This window comes from Aquarana catesbeiana, linkage group LG02 (genome assembly GCF_042186555.1).
Source record: "Aquarana catesbeiana isolate 2022-GZ linkage group LG02, ASM4218655v1, whole genome shotgun sequence".
NCBI classification, from domain to species: Eukaryota; Metazoa; Chordata; class Amphibia; order Anura; family Ranidae; genus Aquarana; species Aquarana catesbeiana.
This window is the reverse complement of record NC_133325.1, coordinates 414,318,857-414,346,835: the sequence shown is the minus strand read 5'-3', so window position 1 is coordinate 414,346,835 and position 27,979 is coordinate 414,318,857. Positions and strand designations below refer to the sequence as shown.

The following is a 27,979-nucleotide window of genomic DNA, read 5'->3' as shown; positions in this document are numbered from 1 at the left end:
TTCATCAACTACGTCTTAAAAAAGTTCAATTTTCTTTCTGAGTTCTTTACACTGGCTTTGGAAACCCATTTATTTCCAATTCCATATTTGCCTTGAGGTAATTCTGCAAGTTCCCAAGTTTGGAGCTGGTTGAGGGATGTCATCTCTTCATCTGCTGCTTTAATCCATGTTTATCTCCCCCATGAACAGGTAGCTTTTGCATTTTTCCCCATGACACTGGCTTAGGCTGTGGTACTGTAAAAACATATATGACAAGCATCTAGCTGTGATTCCCTTATTGATTCTCTCAGATTTTCTGTCTGGAGTTAAATGTGGTTAGGATGCTTTTTTTAAAGGATACATAACTGACGGCAGTTTCAATGTCAGTGATGTTCTGTTTCCTTTCCTGCAGTGGGGCTTCTTGCTCAGGTTGTTGTTCAGTTGGTGCTGTGTCACTTCTTCAGGCTTTTGACACATAACTGTTTCATTAATAATTACACATCTGCTGACTGTTACCTTATTAGTGTCTGAAGGCAAATTTATATAATCCTTTTGACACTTTGACACTTTGTTCCTGACTAATATACATTTCCTTGCCTGGTGAGCTTCTTTATTGGTGGGAGGTTTACTTCAAGAGTAGAAATATACTGTATAGTATATCTTTGATATGTATCTTTCAGGTGACTGAGAGTGTAAGGTAGATAACATTTTCCTGTTCCTTCTGAGGCCATATACTCTCTATTGGCTGTTGTAACTTTTTCTGTCTTGCTTTGATCAGGGAGAGTGAAGAAACTTTTATCATTATCAAATGATTTTTTAGCTCCAAATTCAGTGTACCAGGTGAAAAATGACTAGCTGCCTCATTAGAGAAGGTCTTGTCTTTTTTTCAATGATTACATTGCATTAGGTATTGGGAGAGCAGATGATGTCACAATCTAGTGGATATGTGATAAATTGAATTTTTTATACAGATATTTACTGTCATATAGTTTACTTACTTAATTTGTTAGAATGTGCATATCATTTTAAATATCCCCATGTACAAGCCAATGATGAATTATTTTATATGAGTTGCTCTTTTAGCCCTAATGTTGGATTTCTGTTTATACATCTAACACATCAAAATATATGTTTTCCTTAATACACCTAAAGTCTTCCTGAGATAAGAGCCAAATGTAAGCCCTTATTTTCCAAAGAGACCCCTGAAAGAGACCCTCTGCACTAGATGAAAAACATATATAACTGTATCCAAAATGTTTGTGAAAAGAGGGGAGGCAATGAGTGGGTAGGTTCATCTGCCTCCATCCCTATTATACATAAATTAAAAGAAGGGGGTTGGGTGGGACTTTGTATGAAGCACGGCTAGGTAATAAGGTGTGCAATTACATGATGGTAATTCCAAAGAAATATACATTGTATAATTGAAAATAACATGATAAACAATAGTAACACCTTAACAGTATTGAACATAATTCACAGTAATACTAATAGATACATTCATGTATAGTAATTCAAAGTTCCAATTCATAAAAAAAGATAATGATGTTAGTAATGATAATAATTAATGATAAAATACATGTTATTAAATCTCAGAATCACATGATTGCAATGGTGTAGCATAAGGCTGGGGCTATACGCGTTTGGTGGAGATGTCCACTTGTCAGGAGCAATAGCAATGGTACATCTACAGTATAACAGAAAGGCAGAATGAACAGGTGTTTATTACACAGTGAACACAGGGCAGAGGAGGGATAGAAATTCCCCAATACTCTTAGCTGTATATTAATTGGATATATAGCCTTCAGTCGTGCATTACATTATTACTTGCTATATATCCAGTTCATATACAGGTAAGAGTATTGGGGAATTTCTATCCCCCCCTCTGCCCTGTGTTCTCCATGTGTCAAACACCTATTCATTCTGCCTTTCTGTTATACTATAGATCTATCCTGATTGCTATTTCTCCTGACGAGTGGACATCTCCATGAAACGAGTATAGCCCCAACCTTATGCTACACCATTGCAATCATGTGATTCTGAGATTTAATAACATGAATTTTATCTTCAATTATTATCATTATTAACATCATTATCTTTATTATGAATTGGAACTTTTAATTACTATACATGAATGTATCTATTATTATTACTGTGAATTATGTTCAATAAACTGTTAAAGTGTTGCTTTTGTTTATCATGCTATTTTCAATTATACAATGTTTATTTCTTTGGAATTACCATCATGTGATTGCACACCTTATTACCTAGCCATGCTTCATACAAAGTCCCACCCAATCCCCTTCTTTATTTTATGTATCCATGTAAATGTAATAAAAAAAAAGAAGCTTTGGTTTAGGTTTGGCTTCAAGTTTGAGTGGAAAGTAATAGAAACGCTTATAATGAATATACAGTATATGTACTTTCTGCAGTTCTCAGGGGAAAATGCATGATTTTAGCAGGGTGGTTTACAAGTCTGCTTTGGGCCACACAGGTCATGTACTTTGCTCCTTCAATTCATACATAAAATCAACTACATGAACATTACATTTCAGAGACACACTGCAGAGTATTCTCCCAAGTAAACAGAAATGGCTCAGAGACCCTGGAGAATTTGTGTATGCATTCACCAAAGTAGGTAATGAATGTAGGCATAAATAGCCTTTTTCATAAAATTACATCTAAACTGCAAGTGACTTTGATTCAATGGGGCTTTGAGGAAGTAGCATAAAATATATATATATATATATATATATATATATATATATATATATATATATATATATATATATATATATATATATTGTTCATAGCAATTAAGAGATACGTAGGTTTCTGCTTTAAGAATTATAAATCAAAGTCAGTTGCTTTGAGCAGCCGCACTGCCCTTTACACTTTTGAAAAATGTTTAGGTGTTAACACTGCGTTCCTAAATTCAATAAGCCCGTTTTATTTTTAGTTCTCATTGACATAAATGTGTTTTCATTTTTTAGCCACTTGCACATGCTGATTTAAAATACTTACTCTAACAATAGACAGTAGGTGTAGGTTTTCCCTGAATTGCTTAGAGGAAAGAACACATTGGTTTCCATATTACAGCATTACAGTTACATGCAAATACCTTAAAATAAATTCTATCACTCACATTTCAGCATTTTCAAATACAAGGGGAGGTAAAAATAGTTAAAGGTTCAAGCAAATACATCTAAAGGTACAATACAATCATAAAATAGATAAGAGATAGGGAAACACACAACCAGAAATAAAATATCACACAGAATAAGAAATGGAACAAAACCATTATCTTTGTGTACCCTATATTTTCTTTAAAACATGGAAGGGGAGTGGGCTGTAGCCCTAGCTGCTTATTGACAAACTACAGCTTCTTTTGAGAGAAGAAGATTGCAACATACAATACAAGAAGGAGAATGTGTTGAGCACTGCTTTGGTTTTTAACTCCTAAAAAAAAAAAATACAGTCCGATTGGTGGGGAAGAATGATCTTTCCTGTCAGCTATTTCATGCTGACATCAATCCAGACTGCAGATAAAAATCAAACTCATATTACTATTCTGCCACAATGTATTGCATTCTGTGAATGGAGGAGCCGATGAATGACAGGATCTCAAAATCTTCAATGCCTTTCACAGAGCATGTTGCATTGTGGCAAAATAGTAGTATGAGGTCTCTAAATGGCGAAGTGGTGCAACTCTTAACACTAGCATCCACTGATGTTAACCCATATAGCATCGGATTTTAGCCACTCATGGCAATATCTGGTGCCTCTGAAGAGAGCATGAAAGGAGGATTTTTGCAAAAAGTAGTAGCCTGCAGGATATGGGATACACAGTTACATATAGCTAATGTGTTTGGTGTTGTATCCCCAAAAATCTAATAAAGTTCAGTTTTAAGACACTATATACTGAAAAAATTCTCTTCTCAGCCAGTTTTCTTGGTCCACCAAACACCCCTGTAAAGCATGTGTCTGCATTTGATTCTGGATCTAGCTAATATATTCTTTGTTCATGTAATACAGTCTATGACACTAGCTCATGATGAGATGAACAATTTCCTGAGGATATGGCAGCACTATGTTGTATCAAGCAGCACCAAAGCTATATATATATATATATATATATATATATATATATATATATATGAAAGATACTGTAGCACAAAAATGTAATCTATAGAGGACCGTTGTGGCACTTACAACACACTAGTCACCTCTATGCAGTCCTCCAGGCACTATTCAAGAAATCTGACCAAAGGGAAAATAATCCAGGATATTTATGTTTAGTTCCTTTACACCTATTTGAAAATGGCTCATCCCAAATACTTTCATCTTTCAAGATGGCCCCTGCAGAACTTTCATGCCTCTCGAATCTATCTCTCTGCAGGCTGGCACATGTATCTTTTTTTTCTGTAGTTGTCACGTAGAGTTAAATTGCAGCAGCTATTATATAATAATCTGGAATACATTGCTGCTAGTAAACTGCTTAGGGACAAATTAACCTCTACTTTCATAAAGACAATTTGTGTTAAATGGTAAACAACTCGTAACAGGTGAGCTCTTTAAAGTAAAACAGTTCTGTTGTACATCTGCACAATTAATGTAATGGTGTATGTTTATGTGGTGGGTACACTTGACTTGACTTGACTTTCTTTAAAAGCAAGGTGAAGTATGTCAGCTACCAGTGATATGTACAGTATATATATATAGGTTCAGTGCACTCCTGTCCTCTCTTCACACTTGTTCCTCTCTTGACAAACAGGAACAGTAAGAGAGGCAAGGAGAAGTAGGCTGGAGAAGCTTCACGATAAGACAAAGACCAGAGCCGCCCATGAGAATTTTGTAGTTTAGCTATGCTACTAAAATTACTAGGAATTAATCATTAGGATAATCAATTCATAAGTAATTAAATTGAGCAGTGGCTTGTGGCTAGTGAAAACTAAACAAGTAGCATGTAGTAATGATTAATCTCAAATAATCTTACAGTTCTCCAATCATGTGTGATTAATTGCTTCTATGTGCTACTGCATGCTACTTGTGTAGCTAACACCATAGAGATTCATTTGATTCATCTGTTTAGTGATAAATTATCTAGGTACTGCAACTGAGCTTCTACAAATCTTCTGTGTAGCTCATGACTAATAAGAAAAGCACAGAACATACAATTGTACCTAACAGAAGTCAGAGGTAGCCCTTTATATACTATTACCCTGCTTATTCTAACTGGAAACCTGGGAAAAAATATGTAGGCTGTCATTATTAACATCCCTTTGGAAAGCAGGTTAGTGGCTGCCCCTGACTTAATCATTTCTAAGTCACTGACCCAGATCAAGAATTTAGCTAGTGTAGCTCCTGATTTGCCCTTTGTTAACCACGTCAGAAACAAGAGAGTCCTTTTGACCACTAGACAGTACTTTCAATATTTGAGGTCAGTGGTGACAGGATATATATTTTTATTAAATTGTGTGTTGATATGGACATGTATTAGGAGAAATTAAATGTAGTGGTTTTCCAGTTAACTGTAATTTGAATACATCCTTATTCTTTATAAGGGCAGAAACAAACATAAATGCTAATTGTATGTATTAGAATGGCAAGGTCATGTGATGCATTGTTTTTTTTTCTTTATTTCTACAGTAACTACAGCTACTTCCTGCAATGACCCAGGAATACCTCAAAACGGCAGTCGAAGCGGAGACAGTCGTGATGCTGGTGACTCCATTGTATTCCAATGTGATCCAGGCTATCTTTTAGAAGGGGAACCTAAGATTAATTGTGTGCAGATTGCTGACAGGTTCTACTGGAACCCTAATCCTCCTATCTGCATTGGTAAGAAAGAATGATTTAACAAAAAACAAAAAAACTTTGATATATGCTCTTATTCTTTACCAAGAAGAATAGCACCTGTATATTACTCTTTAACACCTGCATACTACTTATCAATATTTGTCTTAAGTGAAATAACTCATATCAAATAATCAGAATTCACATTGTACTAGTTTGGCTTATTAACACTGCAAAGGGTTGCTGTGCTGAAGAAATAGCTTACTTACTTTAAAGGAGAAGTACTACCAAAGCTCATTTGGCTTTACTTCTCCTGTGGATAACAGGAGTGCAGTTCGTTCTGCACTCCTGTGACCTGTTTTCAGCAGGCAGCGGGCTGAAGCTCGCTGTTGGTTGACACCATAGAGCTGGTCCAGGCTTTGGAAGGATAGAATGCATTAAAGTAAAAAAAAAAAAAGTTCTGCCTTTAGAACTAGTATTCTTCATTATTATGAATGAATAAGCTGGTATTTGCTAAAAATGTACTGCAAGAAATATTTATTTCCATACAGATTGTTTTTGTATAACGCCAAAGATTATTTCTGACCTGCACATTATTTCTTATAACTGAAAATGTGTTCATGCTGCAATGGTAGATGTCAGGCAGGCAAATTCAGTGCATTGTTACAGAAACTGGCAATTTCTTGATAAATGTTCTCAAGTATTTAAAATTGTTTACCTTAAAAGAAGCCTGTTGGGTATAGAAATGTGGAAGCTGCAGCTAATTACTGACCTGAAGCAAGTGTGCAGGATCAGACTTGAGGCTGAACTCCAGGCAGAAATGTAAAGAACACCAATTAGATCAATTATATATTACCTAAAAATGACTAAATGTATGTTTAAATTACTAGTGTAAATACCTAAATTTTCTTGATATCAACTATTTGTAGTTCTCTGCATAGCAGTGCAGAGACACTGCTCTACTGGTCCTGTCCTGTATGCACATGTGCTAACCAAGGGAATTTAGATAGAAAATGAAACAATGATTATTTATTTGCCTACTGCTGTTCTTTCAAAAGTCAGGTCAGCAGGCTGAGTATTCTGCCTGGTAGGGGTCTATAAATATTTCAGTATTGGATGAACCATACCTCTCAACTTTTTAAGATGGGAATAAGGGACACCTATTATCAAAAGTATGTGGGCATAGGATACACCCCCTGCCACGCCCCCTAAAGGAGACTTATACAAAAATTGATTAGTAGCTGCTCCAATATCTCTATATAGATGTTTTTTTCTTCAGATTCACTTCAGCTGTCAGCAATTTCAAATTTATTATTATGCATAGCAGGCATGCATCGATAGGCAGCAGTAGCAAAGAGGACTTTTTTTGTATAATTATTGTTAACATTTCTTCATCAGTAGTTGAAATACAGACATCCATTATCATCTTATTCACTCATTGTCACAGCATTCTGAACTTAGTAAAGACCAGTAAAAAATGTCCTATGTAAAGCTGGTGATTCTTTGGAGGGGGGGGGGGGTTGTTTGGAGCTAAATGTTGTTCTTACAGACTCCCGTCTAATTTGCATGAAAGATACCTATTCAAAGTAGAGATGGGCTGAACACCCCTGTAAAGTTCTAACCAGAATTGTGAACCCCATTGTAGTCTATAATAGCTGAAAAGGGAAAATCAAAAGTGCCTATTTTTGAAGGCTTATATGCAAGTAGGTGTACGGAGATATGTATCAATGCAATTTTTCTTTTAAACTATAGTTTTTTCAGGAGCAATGATTTTTTTATGCTTAAAGTGCAACAATAAAATGGAAATTGTTTTAAATATAGTGCCTGGGTGGTCCCCTTAGTCTGCCTGTAAAGTGGCGCATCTCTACCATATATAGAATGTGTTGCAGCAAAAACGAAATTTCTAAAGAAAAAAAAACAAGTCAAATCCCATTTAAAATGACTCATCTGGCTAGTGAAGAAAAAAAAAGACCCTTATCCGGTCATGCAGCCTGGCAGGTCAGGAAATGGGGATGAGCAAGCGCCCCCCCTACTGAACCATACCAGGCCACATGCCCTCAACATGGGGGGATGGGTGCTTTGGGGTTCCCCACCCCAAAGCACCTTGTCCCCATGTTGATGGGGACAAGGGTCTCACCCCTTTAACCATGGTTGTGGGGGTCTGCGGGTGGTGGGCTTATTGGAATCTGCAAGCCCCCGTTAACAAGGGGACCCCCAGATCCAGGCCCCCTCCATGTGTTTGATGTATTTGAGTTACAGGTACATAGTACCCCTATCCATTCACTAAAAAAGTGTCAAAAAGTAATAAAAACACACAATTATTTTGACAATTCCTTAATTAAAATATAGAAAATAAAAATCGATCACACCGCCCGCCGCACCCAAAAAATAAAAATGATTTAGTCCGCTATGAAGGCTGGCTGCCGACTGCAGGCTCTGCCATTAGATATTTCTTATATAGGTAAGGGCGGAGCCACCTGGCTATGTCACCTGGTGGCACCATTCCCTTATAATGTCACTGGCCCAGCATGCATCAGTCTGTGATGTTACAAGGGGGGTGGGGAACGGTTGAACAGGCAAATGTTCGGTCCTAACTCATGCTCGGGCCGAACCGTTTGCCCAATACTAAATTGTCATGTAATTTATTTCATTATTATGGTGTTGTGTGATGCTTTGACCATGTAAGAATGTAAGAGTAAGTATGATTGTGACATCATTTAAAGCTGGTGCATTTCAATTGTAATCATAGTAAAAGAAAAATAATGTAAATGGAAAGTGATCAAGCCATTTAAAAACAAGTAAGTCAGAAACAAATCATTGCTTTTTGCGCGCAGTAGACTTTGTCTAAAAGAGTTGAAAAATATCTAATGCAATTAAAAAATAATTTAAGAACCTATTAGTAGTTTTGAACAAAAAGTCACCAAAGGGCTCTAGTGTGTGAACAATTTTGGCTCTTCACCCTATCACTGCACAGATATAAATATATAAGAAAGAGATAGATAGATAGATAGATAGATAGATAGATAGATAGATAGATAGATAGATAGATAGATAGATAGATAGATAGATAGATAGATAGATAGATAGATAGATAGATAGCCAATTAATACCTCATTAATTTGTGCGAGATTTGATCTTTTATGGACGGAAGTTAAAATATGTATTTAAAATTAACCTTTGCCCACACCATGCACACTTAAAAGAGAAGTCTGGGGTATTAAAAAAACAAACCTACCGTAAAATTCAGGGGATATAGCAACTTGGGACCACATGCAACAGGCGGTTATCTTAAACATAAAAGTCTTTCTTTTTCTTAAGCAAATACAAAGGAGCTTCCAGCAGCAAAATAAAACTTCAAGAAATGCAACCTAAAAGTCCACTTATCTTCAGCACAATTCAAACTGTTAAACATGCAAAAGTCAAATAAGGGCTTTTCTTCAGGGTAAGCAGCATCCAGCTTCAGACGGTTTGTAGCACACATGCAACAGAGAGCCAGGTCTCCTCTGAACTCCTACTCCACCCACCAACACTGGGAGTTTCCAGGCTTATGTGCTGTTTCCTGGAGGCTGCTTAACCCCCTGGGTACCAGCATCCTTGTAGTCAGGAGTGAAGGCCCTTTTCCCACTGGAATGTCACTCAGGGCCTCCAAACCACTACCAGTGCAGAGATGACTGTGAGTCAGTCCTCTCCTCTGTACAACTATCCCGAAATCCCTCACTCTGTATGGGTGAGACCCCAGAGCACACCAATCTATCCCCTTTAAAGGGACCACAGCCTGAATATTTGTGCACCCATCCAGGACCCACCCTTGGGGTCCTCTATACTACATACTCACCTAGGTGGATGCAGCTTTGATCCAGCGCTGCATCGCTTTACAAATCATTCATTAATTCATTTAGATAGATAGATAGATAGATAGATAGATAGATAGATAGATAGATAGATAGATAGATAGATAGATAGATAGATAGATAGATAGATAGATAGAAGCAGATGAAGAGTAGCTAATGCAATACCCTTAACGTGAATCTGAGGTCAGAGAGTGAGCATTCCCTTCCACTCACTTCCAATCAAAATGGTATTTAGAGGACAGTGGGGAAACATTATGCTTGCCTCAGTGTCGGGAAGCAGACAGAAAGTGAAGGAAATGCTCACTTTATTGTATTGGAGAACCGTAAGGGCTCTGCACCTGACCTAGAAGTGAGCAGTGCCCAGGCAATGTGACAGTAGGGGACCCAACTCTGCTCAACCCACATCTATAAATAAGCCTCTAAGCTCCAGAAGGCTCTTGTGTCTGCACATATGGCTTGGCTGCTGTCTCTTTCTGTTATCATTTATAAAACCTACAAACCAGTCAATGGTTAATTAAACTGTTGGTTTCTAACATGTATGGTGCATTAAGGGATGATGAAAATAGACATATGTGCTGTGTACATCTTTATTTCTGAAGAAGTGCCTCTTCAATTACAATTATGTTAAGCACAGAGTGGTATATATTTGAAGTGAATATCCATGCCAATTTAGTGTTATGTACTCCGTGATTATTAAAATCCATTGTCAAGTCCCTAGAGTAACACATATGTTGTTTTAGCATGACTGTTATACGACTTGACGTGTTTATTTTCTGTGACCAGCCTGAATGCATGTCGTAGATCAGAGTGACAGAGAAGCTCAGTGATTGTCTTTAGCAGCCGCTGATAATGTGTGATTTTCTGGGAACTGGGATAAGTGACTTTGTGTATCCAAGCCATTAAAATGTTTCAATAAGTAGATGTGATGTGAGGGAAAATGTATAACCTTCTGTCTTCTTAAAGCTAAAGAGGTCCAAGATTGGAGCAGTGCATCTTGTCCATTATTGGCTCAATGTTGCTTCTGTTATAAGATTGTAAGCAAATATTCTGAAATCAATAGCACGAATGTTCAACATGCTGATTGACTCTGGTAGATCAGGCCCACCACATTGATTTTCCTGTCTGCTTGACATGAAATGCTTCTCTTGCTGCAATAAACACAGGCAAGTTCACTTGCTACTTAAGCTGATAAACTAATTGTAACAAAGGTTATTTTTCAGCCTGATGTTGCTGCTATATATACCCTTTCCTTTTTTAAATTGGTTTTACTGCAATGTTTGCTTGTGTCAGACAAGAATTATAATATGGCAGCCAGAAAAACTGATAATACAATATATTTAGTAATAATAATACTTGGTACTCTAAGCACAATACAAACTATGAAATTAATGGTGTCAATTAGTCACGACCAATGCACTTAATAGAGGGGGTCTTAAGTGTAGCCCCTGACATCACCAAACTAGCCAAACATAATATCCAGTAATAATACAATATTACAGGTGTAGGTGAACACTAGGGACCTGACTCAGGAGACTGTTAGTGACTAGGGGCACTCTACTCTAGACTGCTACAGCTTACTGCTCTTATAGTCCCTTTAAAATTCAGAGTTCCCTACAGACCCCTTAAAAGTTACTGGTACCACATTTGTTGTTCCTCTCAGCAAGATCCATTATAAAAGCTCAGAGAAGTGTAAACTAAATAAACCAGATTGTTGGTAGTAGAAACTGGTTTAATGAATATTTTCCTTCACAGTCCCTGAGTAAGCACCTAGGCAAGGAAAACACAGACTAATTGGGCCCGAGGGCTGCACAAAATGTTAGAAAGGGCCACAGGTTAGGCCTCAGAAGTGTAAACTTTTCCTCCATGCCAACTTGACAGGCATAAAGCCATTCTAGCTATCTTTGCAACTCCAATATATTAGTTCAAAGGAGGCCATACAAGTTAATGTCCCCAAACCAAGCAAGAAAAATTGGTGCAATGTGTTAGGAGAATGGAAAACAGAGGCCCAACATATGATGATATTATGTTGTTACATAAAGGCTGCTGATTGGATATCTTTAATGATCCTTTAATCAACTACTGTTCAGTGAATAGCATATTTTTGTTAGTTAAGCAGACAGTTCTTTTAGGTTTACTTTTAAAGAAAATTAGCTAGGAAAGCAATTGGAGATTTAGTACTCCCTTGGCGCACATTTATTTCCCTTACTTTCTTGGTGCACATTTACTTCTTTGCTTTTTTTATTCTTGGCAAATTCTCTTTGAAACACTATCCTAATATTAAAGGATTTTGAATAACCATGGTATCTACTAAGATCAAGAGTCCCTGTCTCATACCTTAGTACATATCACTATGATAGACAACCCTTACTGACCAGTAGGAAGGTATGAAGAGTAAGAGTGATGTGTCAACTTGATTTAATTTCAGTATTTTTTCTTGTTTTTTTTCTTTTGGTTGAACATGATGGACATGTGTCTTTCTCAAACTTGACAAAACAGACAAATTTAAAGAATTGGGTAATGTGCTAGCCTGCCAACATCCTACATAACACTGTGAGGAAAAAATGCAGGGGAAATGCATTGAGTGGACGCCCCCTTGGACTTTAAAAGGCAGGTAGAAATAGATAGAGAGTAGATGAGTATAAAAGGCAAAAAAATGCCAACTTTATTAATGTACAAAAATATCGAAAGGTGATTTATAAAAGAGATTCAGAGTCATATACAGTACAAAAATGCACCAATGATAAAACATCAAAAAATGTTACACAATATGTATCACCCAAGGCTGGTAATCCAAAATGTTACTCATGGTGAGTTGGATTCAATTTGAATTTCACAGCATATATCCCCACATGTTTCGGAAAATCACATTGGACTCCAATGCGATTTTCCGAAACATATCAGGATATATGCTGTGAAATTCAAATTGAATCCAACTCACCAAGAGTAACATTTTGGATTACCAGCCTTGGGTGATACATATTGTGTAACATTTTTTGATGTTTTATCATTGGTGCATTTTTGTACTGTATATGACTCAGAATCTCATTTATAAATCACCTTTCGATATTTTTGTACATTAATAAAGTTGGCATTTTTTTGCCTTTTATACTCATCTACTCTCTATCTATTTCTTCCTGCCTTTTAAAGTCCATGGGGGCGTCCACTCAATGCATTTCCCCTGCATTTTTTCCTCACAATCTTTCCCAAACTTGTCATTGCAATAAATAAGGGGTTTATGCATGCACCACACTTTCTTATAGTTGAATTGTTTAAAGAATTCTTAATGTTAAAATAGATAAAACGAATCAAGCAAGTTACCTTGTATTTTACAGCTCCATGTGGTGGAAACTTAACCGGACCAACAGGAGTTATCCTTTCTCCTCAATACCCAGAACCATATCCTCCACAAAAAGAGTGTGATTGGAAACTGACTGTCTCTCCTGACTATGTGATTGCACTTTCCTTTAACACGTATGTACAACTATCATGCTAACATATGTATTGTGGTACAATTATGCTCTCTGACTACGATTGAAAGTTTACATGTATAGAGTATTTTGCCTTGAGAGTATGAAAAACTATTTAAATTATTTTACAATGGCTAGTATTACAGAAATGTTAAATGATCTGCTCATTTAATTTACACACACACATATATATATATATATATATATATATATATATATATATATATATATATATATATATATATATATATATAGACTGTATATTACATTCTTGTACATGTATGACGGAAATTCATATGCTATAAGCATAGCCTTTAGGTGTGATTGGGTATATTTATCTCCTCTTGGGTATTGACTGCTGGTGGATACATTTCCTGCTCATTCCTTTTGTCTTCAATGGTTTGCAGTTTCTTAGGCAAAGGGAAGAGAAGTTTCTATATACAGTACCTTGCTGGCCTCCTTCTGAAAAAACTGGGCCAAAACAAATGCAAAGCAAGTGAAGCTTGAATGCAGTTAGAACTCCTGATCTGCATACTTGTGCTGGCTTGGAAAGTCAGAAAGTACTAATGGTAGTAGACTTACGTGACAGTTAAACAGCTGTCATTTTCAAAAAGAGAAGTTAGCTATGGCAGCCTTTATGTTTCTTTCAGTACAGGTTTACTTTAAGCCCGGGTTCACACCTATGCGAATTAGATGCGGCTTACACCGCATCTAATTCGCAGGACATTTTAAAATACATTCATATGAATGCATCTGGTTCACATATGTGCGTTGCATTCGCACTGCGCATTGCACAAAAAACGTGTGCGTTTTTTGGGCATTGCGGTGCGAACTACAAGCCTATTATCTCCTATGGGAACGCATCTGATTCGCAGATGCATTGCGTTCTGAACAAGGATTTTCTCTTTCTCCTCACTACACCCCCCCCCCTCCCCCTCTCTAATCCTGAGCAAAAACGCAATGAATCCGTTGAACAGGAGATTGTTATCTCCCCAGTGAAACCTGAGCTTCAATTCGCACCGCACAAGTGTGAAACCAGGCTAAATTGCACCTGTATCCAGACTATGAACTTTAATACTCATATATTCTTAACAAATAATGAACAAGCTTTAAAATACGCCATTTCTGACCTCTCTATCTGTTAGTACTGGGAATAAACTCTTTCTGAAAAATAACAGTTGGGCTTCAGACAGTTTCTAGAATATTTTAGTGTGTTTATTGAAAAACTCTGATGATGAATATCTCTAGAGTGCCTGTAGCTACAGATGTGAATAAGGGCTTGTTTAAAAGTGAAATAACTGCTTGTTTGGAATATGAAAAATCTTTAGTGTGTATAGACTGAGAACAGGTTTACTTTAAGACAGGAGCGTGACACAAAGCCAATCTTGTGAGGGGCCAGGAGGGAGAGCACAGAAAACTGATGCCTTTTATGGTTTATGTTCCCAGATCACACCCAGGTAACCATTTGGGTTGGATGGTATAGGTGACACTAAGAAGATGATTATAACTTGAATTGTGAATCCACAATTGAAAACCCTGTTTTTTTTTTTTTTTTTTTTGGACTTTAGTATGTTTAGCATTAGCTGTGTAAGGTCGAAGATGGTGCTTAGGTAACCTATAAAAAGTCTTAGTTTTGTGAACCATGGCATGGGTGATGAGCTTATATGTATAGATAGATAGATAGATAGATAGATAGATAGATAGATAGATAGATAGATAGATAGATAGATAGAATACCAATTAATACCTCATTAATTTGTGCGAGATTTCATCTTTTATGGACGGAAGTTAAAATATGTATTTAAAATTAACCTTTGCCCACACTATGCACACTTAAAAGAGAAGTCTGGGGTATTAAAAAAACAAACCTACCATAAAATTCAGGGGATCTAGCAACTTGGGACCACATGCAACAGCCGGTTATCTTAAACATAAAAGTCTTTCTTTTTCTTAAGCAAATACAAAGGAGCTTCCAGCAGCAAAATAAAACTTCAAGAAATGCAACCTAAAAGTCCACTTATCTTCAGCACAATTCAAACTGTTAAACATGCAAAAGTCAAATAAGGGCTTTTACTCCAGGGTAAGCAGCATCCAGCTTCAGACGGTTTGTAGCACACATGCAACAGAGAGCCAGGTCTCCTCTGAACTCCTACTCCACCCACCAACACTGAGAGTTTCCAGGCTTATGTGCTGTTTCCTGGAGGCTACTTAACCCCCTGGGTACCAGCATCCTTGTAGTCAGGAGTGAAGGCCCTTTTCCCACTGGAATGTCACTCAGGGCCTCCAAACCACTACCAGTGCAGAGATGACTGTGAGTCAGTCCTCTCCTCTGTACAACTATCCCGAAATCCCTCACTCTGTATGGGTGAGACCCCAGAGCACACCAATCTATCCCCTTTAAAGGGACCACAGCCTGAATATTTGTGCACCCATCCAGGACCCACCCTTGGGGTCCTGTACACTACATACTCACCTAGGTGGATGCAGCTTTGATCCAATGCTGCATCTGTCCCCTGCCACCTCTAAGACTGAGAACCAAGCGATCAAAGACCCCTCATTGCTCTGTTCTTGGTTTTCAGTGAACAGAGAGCCAGTGACTGCCACCAGATCTCTGCTCTGCCCCTCCAGCACTAACTGGTGTGCTGGGCTGTGCAGCGGGTGGAAGTGGCTGGCTCAGGCTCTCAATAGTGTACCAGGAGGCTGAGCCAGCTGCTGGTCTAGGCATCTGGGTGGATCCCAAAATTAAAGTCTGGATCTCTCCAGAGTCTAAATTACCTGAATAGTGCACTCCTGTGACCTACAGGAGAAGTAGGGCCAAAAGAGCTTTGGCCCTACTTCTCCTTTAAATATTTATATATTCTAAAAGCAGTAAAAGAACTTTGAAATATGCTCTCATTTACCTATGTATCTATAGGTATTGTGGAGAAATGAATTTTCAAAGTTGACAATGTTATCAGAAACCTTAGCTTTTTTCTGTGGAATGCAGAATTTTCACAGCCTGCCAGCCTTCTAATGTAAAAAACTAGTGGTTGTTTCTAAGCTGATATAAATCAACTGAAATCTGGTTTCAAAGTCTTTGCTGTGGTCTTTAAAGCTAGGCTAACAATGTTTAAATACAAGAGCTATCTGTATGTGTCTTCTTATTAGTGTCCTCTGTATACATCTACAGATCTCTGCAGTAATCCAACTTTAGACAATTCCTGCATTTTGCCTCTCTGTGGGAGTTTAATTTAATAAAGATTGGCCACTACAGCGCTTTGTGATTGTGCAGGAGGACTGGTTTTGTCTCCACCCCCTCCTGTAGGCAGGCAGCTTATAAGGAAAGTACCTGCTGGGTCCCACCCACAGCTCTGTAGGTATCAAGGGTGTGCAAAGGTGTTTGGTGCACACAAAAATGATTTCTATCTAATGCAGCAATTCAGGAATATATAACAATTAAAGTGTTACTAAACCCACAACAGTAAAATCAGTCTATATATGTAGTAAAGCATGCTTGTTATACTCACTATGGAACCTAAAGGATTAATCCTTCGCATTGTGTAAAAAGGCTGTTTGATCCTGTCTTCTCTGATCCTCCCCTTCTTTCACTGTCCCCAATCTATCTCCTGAAAGAACAGAGCCTTGGGGACACTCTGCACATGCTCAGTTTGGTGTGTATTGCTACATAGTTTTTTTGATGTGATCAGCACAGGGCCAATCAGCACTGTCCAGACAGAGGGTCAGGGGTCCTGCAGCCTCATTGGACAATCAGGGGAGAATGAAAACTCCTCCTACAAGCTTTAACCAGTGCTCGGCTGGACAATGATAGAAGTCACAAGATTGCTATATACTGCTGATGAGAAAAGCTATTTAGCAGTATATATTTACTAAAATATTTGCATTTCCATGTTCTGTGTTCTGTGGGAGACCAGATATAGTAAATGCAGGGTCCTGGGTTTAGTAACGTGTCTGGAGTCCAGTTGAGGGTAAATTACTTCACAATACAAGTAGCCAGAGAGGTAAGTGCTGGTTCACACAGGGGCGACTTGTCAGGCGACCTAGCCGCCTGACAAGTCGCCTCCCGTTCTGTACAATGGAACCGTTCTAATAGGAGCGACGAAAGTCGCTCCGACTTAGAAAAAGGTTCCTTTACTACTTTGGGGGCGACAGAAGTCGTTTTGCAAGTCGCCGTGGAAGTCGTGTGCAGGTTGCCTCGGTGAGGGGACCTGCAAGTCGTGCCGCCTCTGTGTGAACCGGGGCTAAGAGAATGCTGGTTTAAAAGCTATTTTTACTGCTTGTTAATAATATATACATTTAATGTCTATAGTCTGAACACAGATTTATATTAAAATGCATACCAGCCTGTCCGTTTAATAAGAGGTATAGCTGACACTAAGAGGCTGGTTACACGCATTGTACATCTACAATTGATTAAATTAAATTACTGTAATGTCATTGTTAGTTAATATCAGGAACAAAAGTTTTTTTTTGTTTTTCATAGCACACACGTGTTAAGTAGGCAATTGAATATCCTACAGTATAAAGGTATATGTTAGTAAAAACACTTTTATTTATTGATTATTCTCTGTTATTCTATTATAAACTGTTATCTCTGACTTTCCACTGCCTACTATGTTCAGAGCCATGATTTCACTGTTAAAGCGCATCTGTCCTTAAAATGTTTTACTTTAGTTTTGGATAGAGTGAGGAAGGATTAGAACCCCTGCCATGTTTTGATTGCTGTCTGTGCTTTTCTTGGTTCGATTCATCTTTTCAATTTGTCCTGGTGACCATTGTCAGTGGGGAAGCAAGGGCAAATCCTATATATTATATTTGTCACCTTAAATTGGTTGTAAACCCACTGAAAAAAAACCCTGCAAGACAAAGGCATAATGAGCTAGTATGCATAGCATACTAGCTCATTATGAAATACTCACCTTAGATCGAAGCCCCCACAGCTATCCCGGCACACAGCTCTGCCCAGTGACATGTCTCCCGGAGTTATTTACGGGTATCGCAGGCTCCGGCGCTGAGATTGGCCGGAGCCGCTAAAACGTCACTCCCATGCATGCGTGCGGGAGCCGCCGGTAACAGCACGTCAGCTGAAGCAACAGCACGAACAAGCCTTTGCTTCAGTGCGCATGTGTCAATGACGTCAGCACATGCTGATACAGGGGATATCTCCTAAGCCATTCAGGTTTAGGAGATATCCTGGGTAGCTACAGGAAAGCCTTTTTATGGCCTTACCTGTAGTGAAAAGTGGTTGCAAAAGGTTTACAACCACTTTAACAGGAGGTGAGGGGACATCATCCAATAGGGACACGTATTCCAGTGCCAACTGCTTAGGGAGGATTTTATCTTATTTTTTAGAGATTTTCTCTCTTCTCTCTCTTCCTGTTGTGTCTATAGGAAAGGGAGTCAATAGAAATCCACGTAATGGCATACAGATAGAAAAATAACCTGAATATGGATTTTAATCCATACCCTATCTGAAATGTTTAGATATGTATTAAAGTGAAATATATACTTTTATGCAGCGTACACACGACCGGACTGGTCCGACAGTCTATCCAACGGACTTTCGGCGGACTTCCGACGGACTTTCCTAACGAACGGACTTGCCTACACACGATCACACCAAAGTCCGACGGATTCATATGTGATGACGTACGACCGGACTAAAATAAGGAAGTTCATAGCAATAACCAATAACCAATAGCTGCCCTAGCATCGGTTTTTGTCCGTCGGACTAGCATACAGACGAGCAGACTTTTCGACTGGACTAGAGTCGGTCGGAAAGATTTGAAACATGTTCCAAATCTAAAGTCCGTCAGATTTTCGACCGAAAAAGTCCGCTGCAGGTCCGATGAAGCCCACACACGGTTGAATTGTCCGCCGGACTTGGTCTGTCGGACCAGTCCGGTCGAAAAGTTCACTCATGTGTACGCGGCATTAGAAATGTTTGCTTTTAGCAGATTTTCCTGTACTACTGACATTGTCCCAAAACAGGGATCCTTAACCACTTAACAACCGGCCCATAGCCAAATGAAGGCTACAGAGCGGTTGCTTAACTCTGGGAGGGTGTACAGTGACGTCCTCCCAGAATTCCACTCTCGCGCTCCCCCTGGGTTGCGCACCCAAGAACATCTGTGACCGCCGGGTCCAGAGGACCCGGTGCATCACGGATCCCGGTAAATAGCCGCTGATCGCGTCCGTTTACCATGTGATCGCTCCGTCAAATGACGGAGCGATCACATGTAAACAAACCGGCGTCATCTCATGACGCAGGTTCCTCTCCTCCCCTCTGTGTACCGATCGGTACACTGTGAGCGGAGAGGGGGAGGGAAGGGATGGCAGCAGCGCTGTGGGATGGATGTGTAGTGCAAACAGCGCTGCTCTATGACAACTGCCATCCATTCATCCATGCTCAGCCATCCCTCAATACTCTGCAATACCCTGCACTACTCTGCAATGCCCTGTAATACTGTGCAATACTCTGCAATACCCCACAATACTGTTTAATACTCTGCAATACCCCGCAATACTGTGCAATACTCTGCAATACCCCACAATACTCTGCAATACCCCGAAATACTCTGCAATATCCCGAAATACTCTGCAATACCCCAAAATACTCTGCAATACTCTGCAATACCCCACAATACTCTGCAATACTCTGCAATATCCCACAATACCCTGCAATACCCTGCAATACCCTGCAATACTCTGCAATACCCTGCAATACCCTGCAATACTCTGCAATACCCTGCAATACTCTGCCATACCCTGCCATACCCTGCCATACCCAGCCATACTCTGCAATACTCGGTGATACCCAGCCATGCTCAGCCATTATCAGCAATACCCTGCCATATTCTGCAATACCCCGCCATACTCTGCAATACCCCGCAATACTCTGCAATACTCTGCAATACTCTGCCATACCCCGCAATACTCTGCCATACTCTGCCATACCCTGCAATACTCTGCCATACTCTGCCATACCCAGCCATACTCAGCAATTCCCAGCCATACTCTGCAATACTCAGTGATACCCAGCCATACTCTGCCATACCCAGTCATACTCGGCGATACTCTGCAATACCCCCCCATGCACTGCCATACCCTGCCATACTCAGCCATACCCATCCATACCCTGCCATACTCAGCCATACCCTGCCATACTCAGCCATGTTCAGCCATACCCAGCCATGCTCAGCCATATTCGGCCATACTCGGCCTCTGTATGTGGCCAGGCTGTGAAAGTCTCACACATGTGGTATCGCTGTACTCAGGAGGAGTAGGATAATCTATTTTAGGGTGTCATTTTTGGCATGTACATGCTATGTGTTAGAAATATTGTATAGATGGACAACTTTGTGTTAAAAAAAAAATCAGTTTTAACCACTTCCCGCCCGCCGGCCGTCATACGACGTCCTTGACTTTGTACAGGGATATCTGAATGATAGGTGCAGCTACAGGCATCATTCAGATATCAGCTTTTTCAGCCAGCGATTCCCTACACCATAAGAATGATCATAGCGGCTGTTCCACTGCTTGATCGTTCTTACGGGAGGCGAGAGGGAATGTCCTCCCCTCCCGCCGCCCTCCGGTGCTTCTACCGACTCACCGTTACGATCGAAACCAGGATCTTTTTTTTTTTATTTAAATTTCAGGTTTCCCATCCTAGAGGTGAGATGTGGGGTCTTATTGACCCCATATATCACTGTAAAGAGGACCTGTCATGTCATATTCCTATTACAAGGGATGTTTACATTCCTTGTAATAGGAATAAAAGTGATCTAAAAAATTTTTTTTGGGGAAAAAAGCGTCAAACCAAAATAAATAAAGTAAAATTAACAATAAAAAAAATTTAAAGCACCCCTGTCCCCGTGTGTTCGCATGCAGAAGCGAACGCATACGTAAGTCCCGCCCACATATGAAAACTGTATTCAAACCACACATGTGAGGTATCGCTGTGATCAGTAGAGTGAGAGCAATAATTTTGGCCCTAGACCTCATCTGTAACTCAAAACATGTAACCAGTAAAAAATTTTAAAGCATCGCCTATGGGGATTTTTAAGTAGCGAAGTTTGGCACCATTCCACAAGCATGTGCAATTTTGAAAGGTGACATGTTGGGTATCTATTTACTTGGCGTAACTTCATCTTTCACATTATGCAAAAACATTGGGCTAACTTTACTGGTTTGGGTTTTTTTAAAGCACAAAACTGTTTTTTTTTTAAAAAAGCGCTCGAAAAATTGCTGCGCAAATACCATGCAAGATAAAAAGTTGCAACGACCACCATCGTATTCTCTAGGGTCTTTGCTAAAAAAACATGTATAATGTTTTGGGGTTCTATGTAATTTTCTACCAAATAAATGATGATTTTTACATGTAGGAGAGAAATGTCAGAATTGGCCTGGGTGCTCCAGAACACCTGAAGGTGCTCCCTGCATGTTGGGTCTCTGTATGTGGCCACGCTGTGTAAAAGTCTCACACATGTGGTATCGCCATAATCGGGAGTAATAGCAGAATGTGTTTTGGGGTGTAATTTGTGGTATGTTTATGCTGTGTGTGAGAATTAACCTGCTAATATGACAATTTTGTGAAAAAAAAGAAAAAAAAAACTTGATTTCGCAAAGAATTGTGGGAAAAATGGAAACTTTAAAAAACTCACCATGCATCTTTCTAAATACCTTGGAATGTCTTCTTTCCAAAAAGGGGTCATTTGGGGGGTATTTGTACTTTTCTGGCATGTTAGGGTCTCAAGAAATTAGATAGGCCATCAGTACTTCAGGTGTGATCAATTTTCAGATATTGGCACCATAGCTTTTGGACTCTATAACTTTCACAAAGACCAAATAATATCCACCAATTTGGGTTATTTTTACCAAAGATATGTAGCGGTATAAATTTTGGCCAAAATATATGAAGAAAAATTATTAATTTGCAAAATTTTATAACAGAAACAAAGAAAAATGCATTTTTTTTTACAGATTTTTCTGTCTTTTTTCTTTTATAGCGCAAAAAATAAAGAACCCAGCGGTGATTAAATACCACCAAAAGAAAGCTCCATTTGTGTGAAAAAAAGGACAAAAATTTCACATAGACACAGTGTTGCATGACTGAGTAATTGTCATTCAAAATGTGAGAGCACCAAAAGCTGAAAATTGGTCTGGTTATTAAGGAGGTTTAAGTGCCCAGTGGTCAAGTGGTTAAATGTGAGAGATATGTATGAGTGGCAATATGGTGTCCTCGAAAATGGTTCATTTTTTGGAGTTGCAGAACTGAGGGACAGCAGATGCCAGTAGAAGAGCACAAGTACTGTGTGTGCTTAATGGGTGCTCAGAGTAGAGCTAACATGTGGAAGAGAGTTGCTACAAGGGGTCTGTCACAAGTATCTCCATTCTTCCAATGTTAGGTAGGCCTATAGCTAGTTAGGTAGGCTTATAGTTTGATTTTCCATGTGTGCTTTTACTTACAAAAAATTGGTTAGATTGTGTTACTCGTCTCAGTATTTGTAAGCACTCTCAACGATTTGTTTGTCGCTCTATCACATCCTGCCCTCAGAGATACCTGTATAAATAGTATTGTTCTTTCCTAAAATTGGGGGAGGGATATGAGAACAGGCTGACCTGATTATAGGAATGCAAACAGGAAAACAAATTTAAGGACCATTGTCTAAAATATAAGCACACTCCTAGAGTCACTGTTGGGTTTTTTTGTCAACAGAATCATCTCTTGCAAAACACAATGTCAATAAAGACAAATTCTCATGTGTCTATAGAGAAAGTTTTTCTGGATCCTGGGCTCAATGGATTCTATAGTCTAAATTCCAGAAAGCAAAAGCACTTGTTAAAAAAATTAGTTTTCTCCAGGTTGGCAAGCTCTTATTTGTTAGGCTGGCCTAACTAAGAGCCTACTTAGAAACATAGTAAAAATAAAGTATATTTACTTTCTGCTCTGTGGAATTTTAGAAACTCTAGAAAATATTTCTCCAATAATAATATGCCTTCGTCTTTCAGCCAGAAATGGTCTCTAATTAGTGTATTTTTTGCAAAGCCTTATATCAGCCTAACAGACTAGCTATGAGATTGGCTTTAATGTATCTTGCTAATGTCTTTCTTGCCATTAAGTGTTGGACAGGACTTGTTAATGAAGTCATTTGCTTTTATAAGGTGGAGAAAGGATCGCCAGTGATAATAAGGTCCCCAGGGGACAGACACATATATCTGAGCTTCTATTAGATTTTTAACTTGTAGTGGCTGGGGAGCTGTGTGATGTGTAGCATGACAAATTAAGAAATGCTGGGTCACTCTAGCTATAGGGAGGTCATCTACTTTTTCATTGGCTTTAAGAGAGGCTTTCTAATTACATTTAGAGAGCCTTCTTGCATTACCCACGTGTTTTTTTAATCTTCTAGAGTTTCTTCCTATCATACAGTACAATTCATACTTATGCACTTTGTCCCAGGTTTAGTACAGCAGCAAATGATTGAAACAAGAAACAACTACCTAAAAAGTCACAATAATAACATGGTGGGATGTATTGTTAACTAAATTATACATTTTGCAGGTAATTAATGGTTTTACAAAGTTAATACAGGTGGATCTCTTGCAAATATATGGCATTTTTTGCAAAAAAAAAAAGTGAGCTATAAATTTTGTCAAGCATTCCAGCAGCTTAGTAAAGGAAGTATGTGCTATAAGCAACACAGAGAATGCCAATGCTATATGATCTCTTTCAGAAAATGCTAAATGCCTGGCTTTGACTACAATACTCTGAATCTCTGACCTAACATAAGCATGCACTTCAAGAAAGTCAGAGTGAAGGCGGTGCTCTGTACTGCATGATTGTTTCAGATAAGTGACTCGTAAAGTACTAAAGCCATTGAATCACGTTAGCAGCTAAGAAACAAGAAATCAGAAATAGCACCATCCTTCCCCTCCTTCTCACCGACAGCATATAACCAGCTTTCCTTGCTCCTGTGTCACTCTGTTCAGCCACCAGAGTAAGCTCTGGCAAGCTCTGAACTGACTCGCCTTCATTTGACAGCATTGTCCCATTTAATGTGGAAATGTGGAAGCAGGGAAGTAAGCTGTAAATGTCCAATTTAAAGTAATGTCCAATGTAAAGTAATACACTTGGGGGTAAAAATATAAATGCAAGGTATTTACTAGGGGAGAACCTCTGGGGGAATCCAGGTTGGAGAAAGATCTGGGGGTCCTGGTAGAAGACAGCCTGGGCAATAGAATGCAATTTCAAGCCGCAGCACGCAAAGCTAGCAAATTGTTAGCAGGGAATTTACTCCAGAGATAAAATAATTCTGCCACTGTATAAAACTCTGGTGTGGCTACATCTGGAGTTTTCCATCCAGTTCTGGTCACCAATCCTCAGGAAGAATGTGCTAGAACTGTGGTCCAGAGAAGGGCAACAAAATTGATAAGGGGACTGGAGGAGCCCAGTTACGAATAGGGATGGGCCAGAAAAATCAAAAGTGCCCATTTTGAAGGCTTATATGCAAGTAATTGGCCATAAAAGAGGTATGGGGGTCTGAGTACTGTCTTGAGGGACATGTATATAAAAAAAAAATATTTTTTTCAGGAGATTGTAATTATGCTTAAAATGCAACAATGAAAGTGAAAAATTCCTTTAAATATCGTGCCTGCCCCCCACCCCCCTTAATGTGCCTGTAAAGTGGCGCATTTGTAGCATATACAGAACATGCTACAGCAGAACTGACATTTCTAAAGAAAAAAAATCCCATTTAAAATGACTCGCGGTTACAATGGCCAGCACTCGGCTATTAAAAAATAAAGAAAAAAACGGCATGGGGCCCTTCGGGTCTGGTATGGATTTTAAGGGGAACCCCATGCCAAAATGTAAAAAAAATTGGCGTGGGGTCCCCCCCAAAATCCATACCAGACCCTGACCTGAGCATGCAGCCTGGCAGGTCAGGAAAAGGGGGGGAGAGAGAACACCCCCCCTCCTGAACCATACTAGGCCACATGCCCTCAACATAGGGGGTGCTGTGTGGCAGGGGGGCTCTGCAGCCCTCTCCCCAAAGCACCTTGTCCCCATGTTGATGGGGACAAGGACCTCTTCCCGACAACCCTGGCCTGTGGTAGTCGGGGTCTACGGGTGGGGGGCTTATCAGAAACTGGAATCCCCCTTTAACAAGGGGGCCCTCAGATCCCGTCCCCCCCATGTGAATGGGTACGGGTACATCGTACCCATACCCATTAAAAAAAAAAGTACCAAACTCATGCTCGGGCCGTACCATTCGCCCATCCTTAGTTACAAGGAACGACTGCAAGCACCTTATTCTCCCTGGAGAAGAGACGCTTGAGTGGAAATATGATAGCGGTATACAAATACCTCAGTGGTGATCCCAGCATAGGTAGAAAACTATTCAGTCTCAGGGATTGTAAGAGGATACGGGGTCACACAATTAGATTGAAAGGAAAGCAGTTTAACCTTAAGCTACGTAGGGGGTTTTTCACTGTCAGGGTGATAAGGATGTGGAACTCTCTTCCACAGTGATGGCAGCAGGAAGTATTGATGGTTTTAAAAGACTCTTGGACCTACATCTTAGCGAACATAATATACAGGGGTATGAGAAATGATTATCAACATGAACTACCCATGCAGGTTGAAATGGATGGACTCGTATCTTTATTAAACCTTTACCAACTATGAAACTATGCTTATCAATACCCAGAAATGCCAATATTTTACTTTGCTCTTGACAGGTAAATTAAGTGGTGAGGTACTGAGGAAAGGTAATTTGAACTGAAGGGGAGAGGAGGGTTTTAAATGACCCAATTTGATAGGGAGAGAAAATATGACCAGCTAGGTTATGGAATGGTGGGCTAAAAGGAAATAAAAAACCTTCATTAATTTACAGCAAAGCGCAGTAGAGCCTTCTTAAAACATAGAAGCCATGGCTTACATGCATTGCAGTAATGATGGCCAACAAGCCTGAAACAGATAACATAAGATTATATTTATACTGCTAAGGTGAGTGGCTCATCACAGGCTCCACTGCAAAATCCCTAGGTGCTGGTCTGGCTATTTTTTGAAGGTGTATGTGGCATATAACAAGACTTTTCCCCAAGTACTTAATGAGAAAAGTGACAATCCAGAATCAGAAACTACCACTTCTCTGAATTAAAAAAAACAGTTCCACACAATACTGATATTTTAGTTTTGGGTGTGCACTGGTGATCTAAATTATCTGCCTGCTTCTTATACTGTATGTCTTGGAAACCTCAAGAACTAACTAAAGTAATTTGGGTTTTCGCCTAACCACAGATTTCAACAAAGGCAAAAGATGTAATCTTCTCACAGTTGGGCATCCTGTATTCTTTACTGTAGGAAGTGTGACACCATAATTTAGTTTTTTTTTAATAACTGCAGAAATAGGAAAAGGAAATATTTTTACAATTGACACCCAAGAAGGTAATTTTTAAGAAAGGTGAGGGCAGCAAGATCAGAGTAGATGCCACATCCCAATTTTTATGAAGAATACATAGAAAAAGGAAAACTGCGGGACTTTAAAGGTGTCAGAAAAATGAAAAAATGTTTTGTATTATAAAATCTACTTTATTATTTATTATTAAAAAATTCCTTGTTGCATTTGAAATTCATTTCCTGTACAAATACAGACACTACCGCTCTACATGTTTCGCTTGGAATCAGCTTCTTCAGGAGTGTTTAGAGTGCTGTATGAATTGATTACTAGAGAAAAATAATAAAGGAAACAACAAGATAGGAAAAATTACATAAAGTTTTAAATGAGACTGTTGCATCTAACATGATATAGGTATACAGATGTACACTTTTCTTAAATTTAGCAAGAATGCTTTACAATCAATGGATATTTATGAATATAATGCAGATTGAAACACAGATGGACCTACCAGGTATAAATGGATCAGAATGAATCGCAAAAGCGGAAAGCTTCAGAATGTTCCATACAGATACCTTGTTTAAGGAATTGAGTGACCACAGAGGGGAGATGTAGAAAGAGTTCACGTATATCCTGTTCGGGAATATATGTATGTATGTTTGTATATAGAGGAAAAAGCCCTTTATTTATGTAGTACCCTGCTCCTTTTGATCAGGTGATCGCAGGTAAATTTAGTTTTTGGCTGAGCTGTAACCAGCTCAGATTTAATGTATATAGTTTTCTGGATCTGTTCTGGAATTTACTTGGTTGTGCAGTTTCCACTGTTGCCAGTAGGTGTCACTGGTACCATGGAACAGTGTGTGAATAACAACTTAGTAAAACTTTAATGAATATTCTTCTTTCAGAAACAGCCCAGTGGGAGGTTCTTGCTGCTGTGCATTCTGGGGGAGAGTATTTATGGGACAGATGCCATGTACTAGAGTCAGTTCTTACTTTGTGGCCCTCCAGGATGGAGGGCTGCGTCACTGCAGATGTGCAAGTAGGCCCAGAAGCCTGTCTGGGGCCTACTACCGCAGAGGTGGTCCTTAGGCTGTCTTGCCTGGGTGGAGGAAGCCGAGCCAAGCTGAGGAGATCCAGGGGAGGACCCTTGCTGGAGAGAGCCAGGATGAAGGCTGGTCCCTCAGAAGGGCCTGGTGACTTACTTGAAAGATGCACCTATCTCTAACCTACTCTTACAGTGCTGCCAGGAAGGCTTAAAGGTTCTGGTACTATGAAGAAGCTGTTCTATATTTAAACTACCCTTACAGTATCGCCGGATGGCTTAAAGGTTCTGGTACAGGAAGCTGTTCTACAATTCAATCAAGGTAATACATTCCTGGCTGCTAAGTTTGTGAGAGAGACTTATCCAGGTATCCGCTGGCTGCTAAGTCCTGTGAGAGAGGCTTATCCAGACATTGTACTATTTGTTAGGTCTGTGGCAGAGACCTACTCAGCA

General features: G+C 39.3%; 1 protein-coding gene across 3 annotated transcripts in view; it reads left to right on the top strand.

Annotated features, from left to right (window-relative positions):
- The window catches only part of CSMD2 (CUB and Sushi multiple domains 2), a 1,533,565-nt gene that overhangs the window by 1,251,265 nt on the left and 254,321 nt on the right, over nt 1–27,979 (top strand). For all 3 annotated transcript variants that reach the window (XM_073615428.1, XM_073615429.1, XM_073615430.1), the window contains 2 exons: nt 5,626–5,817; nt 12,956–13,094. In XM_073615428.1, the coding sequence (XP_073471529.1) occupies nt 5,626–5,817; nt 12,956–13,094 (331 nt within the window). The remainder of the gene's footprint in view (nt 1–5,625; nt 5,818–12,955; nt 13,095–27,979) is intronic.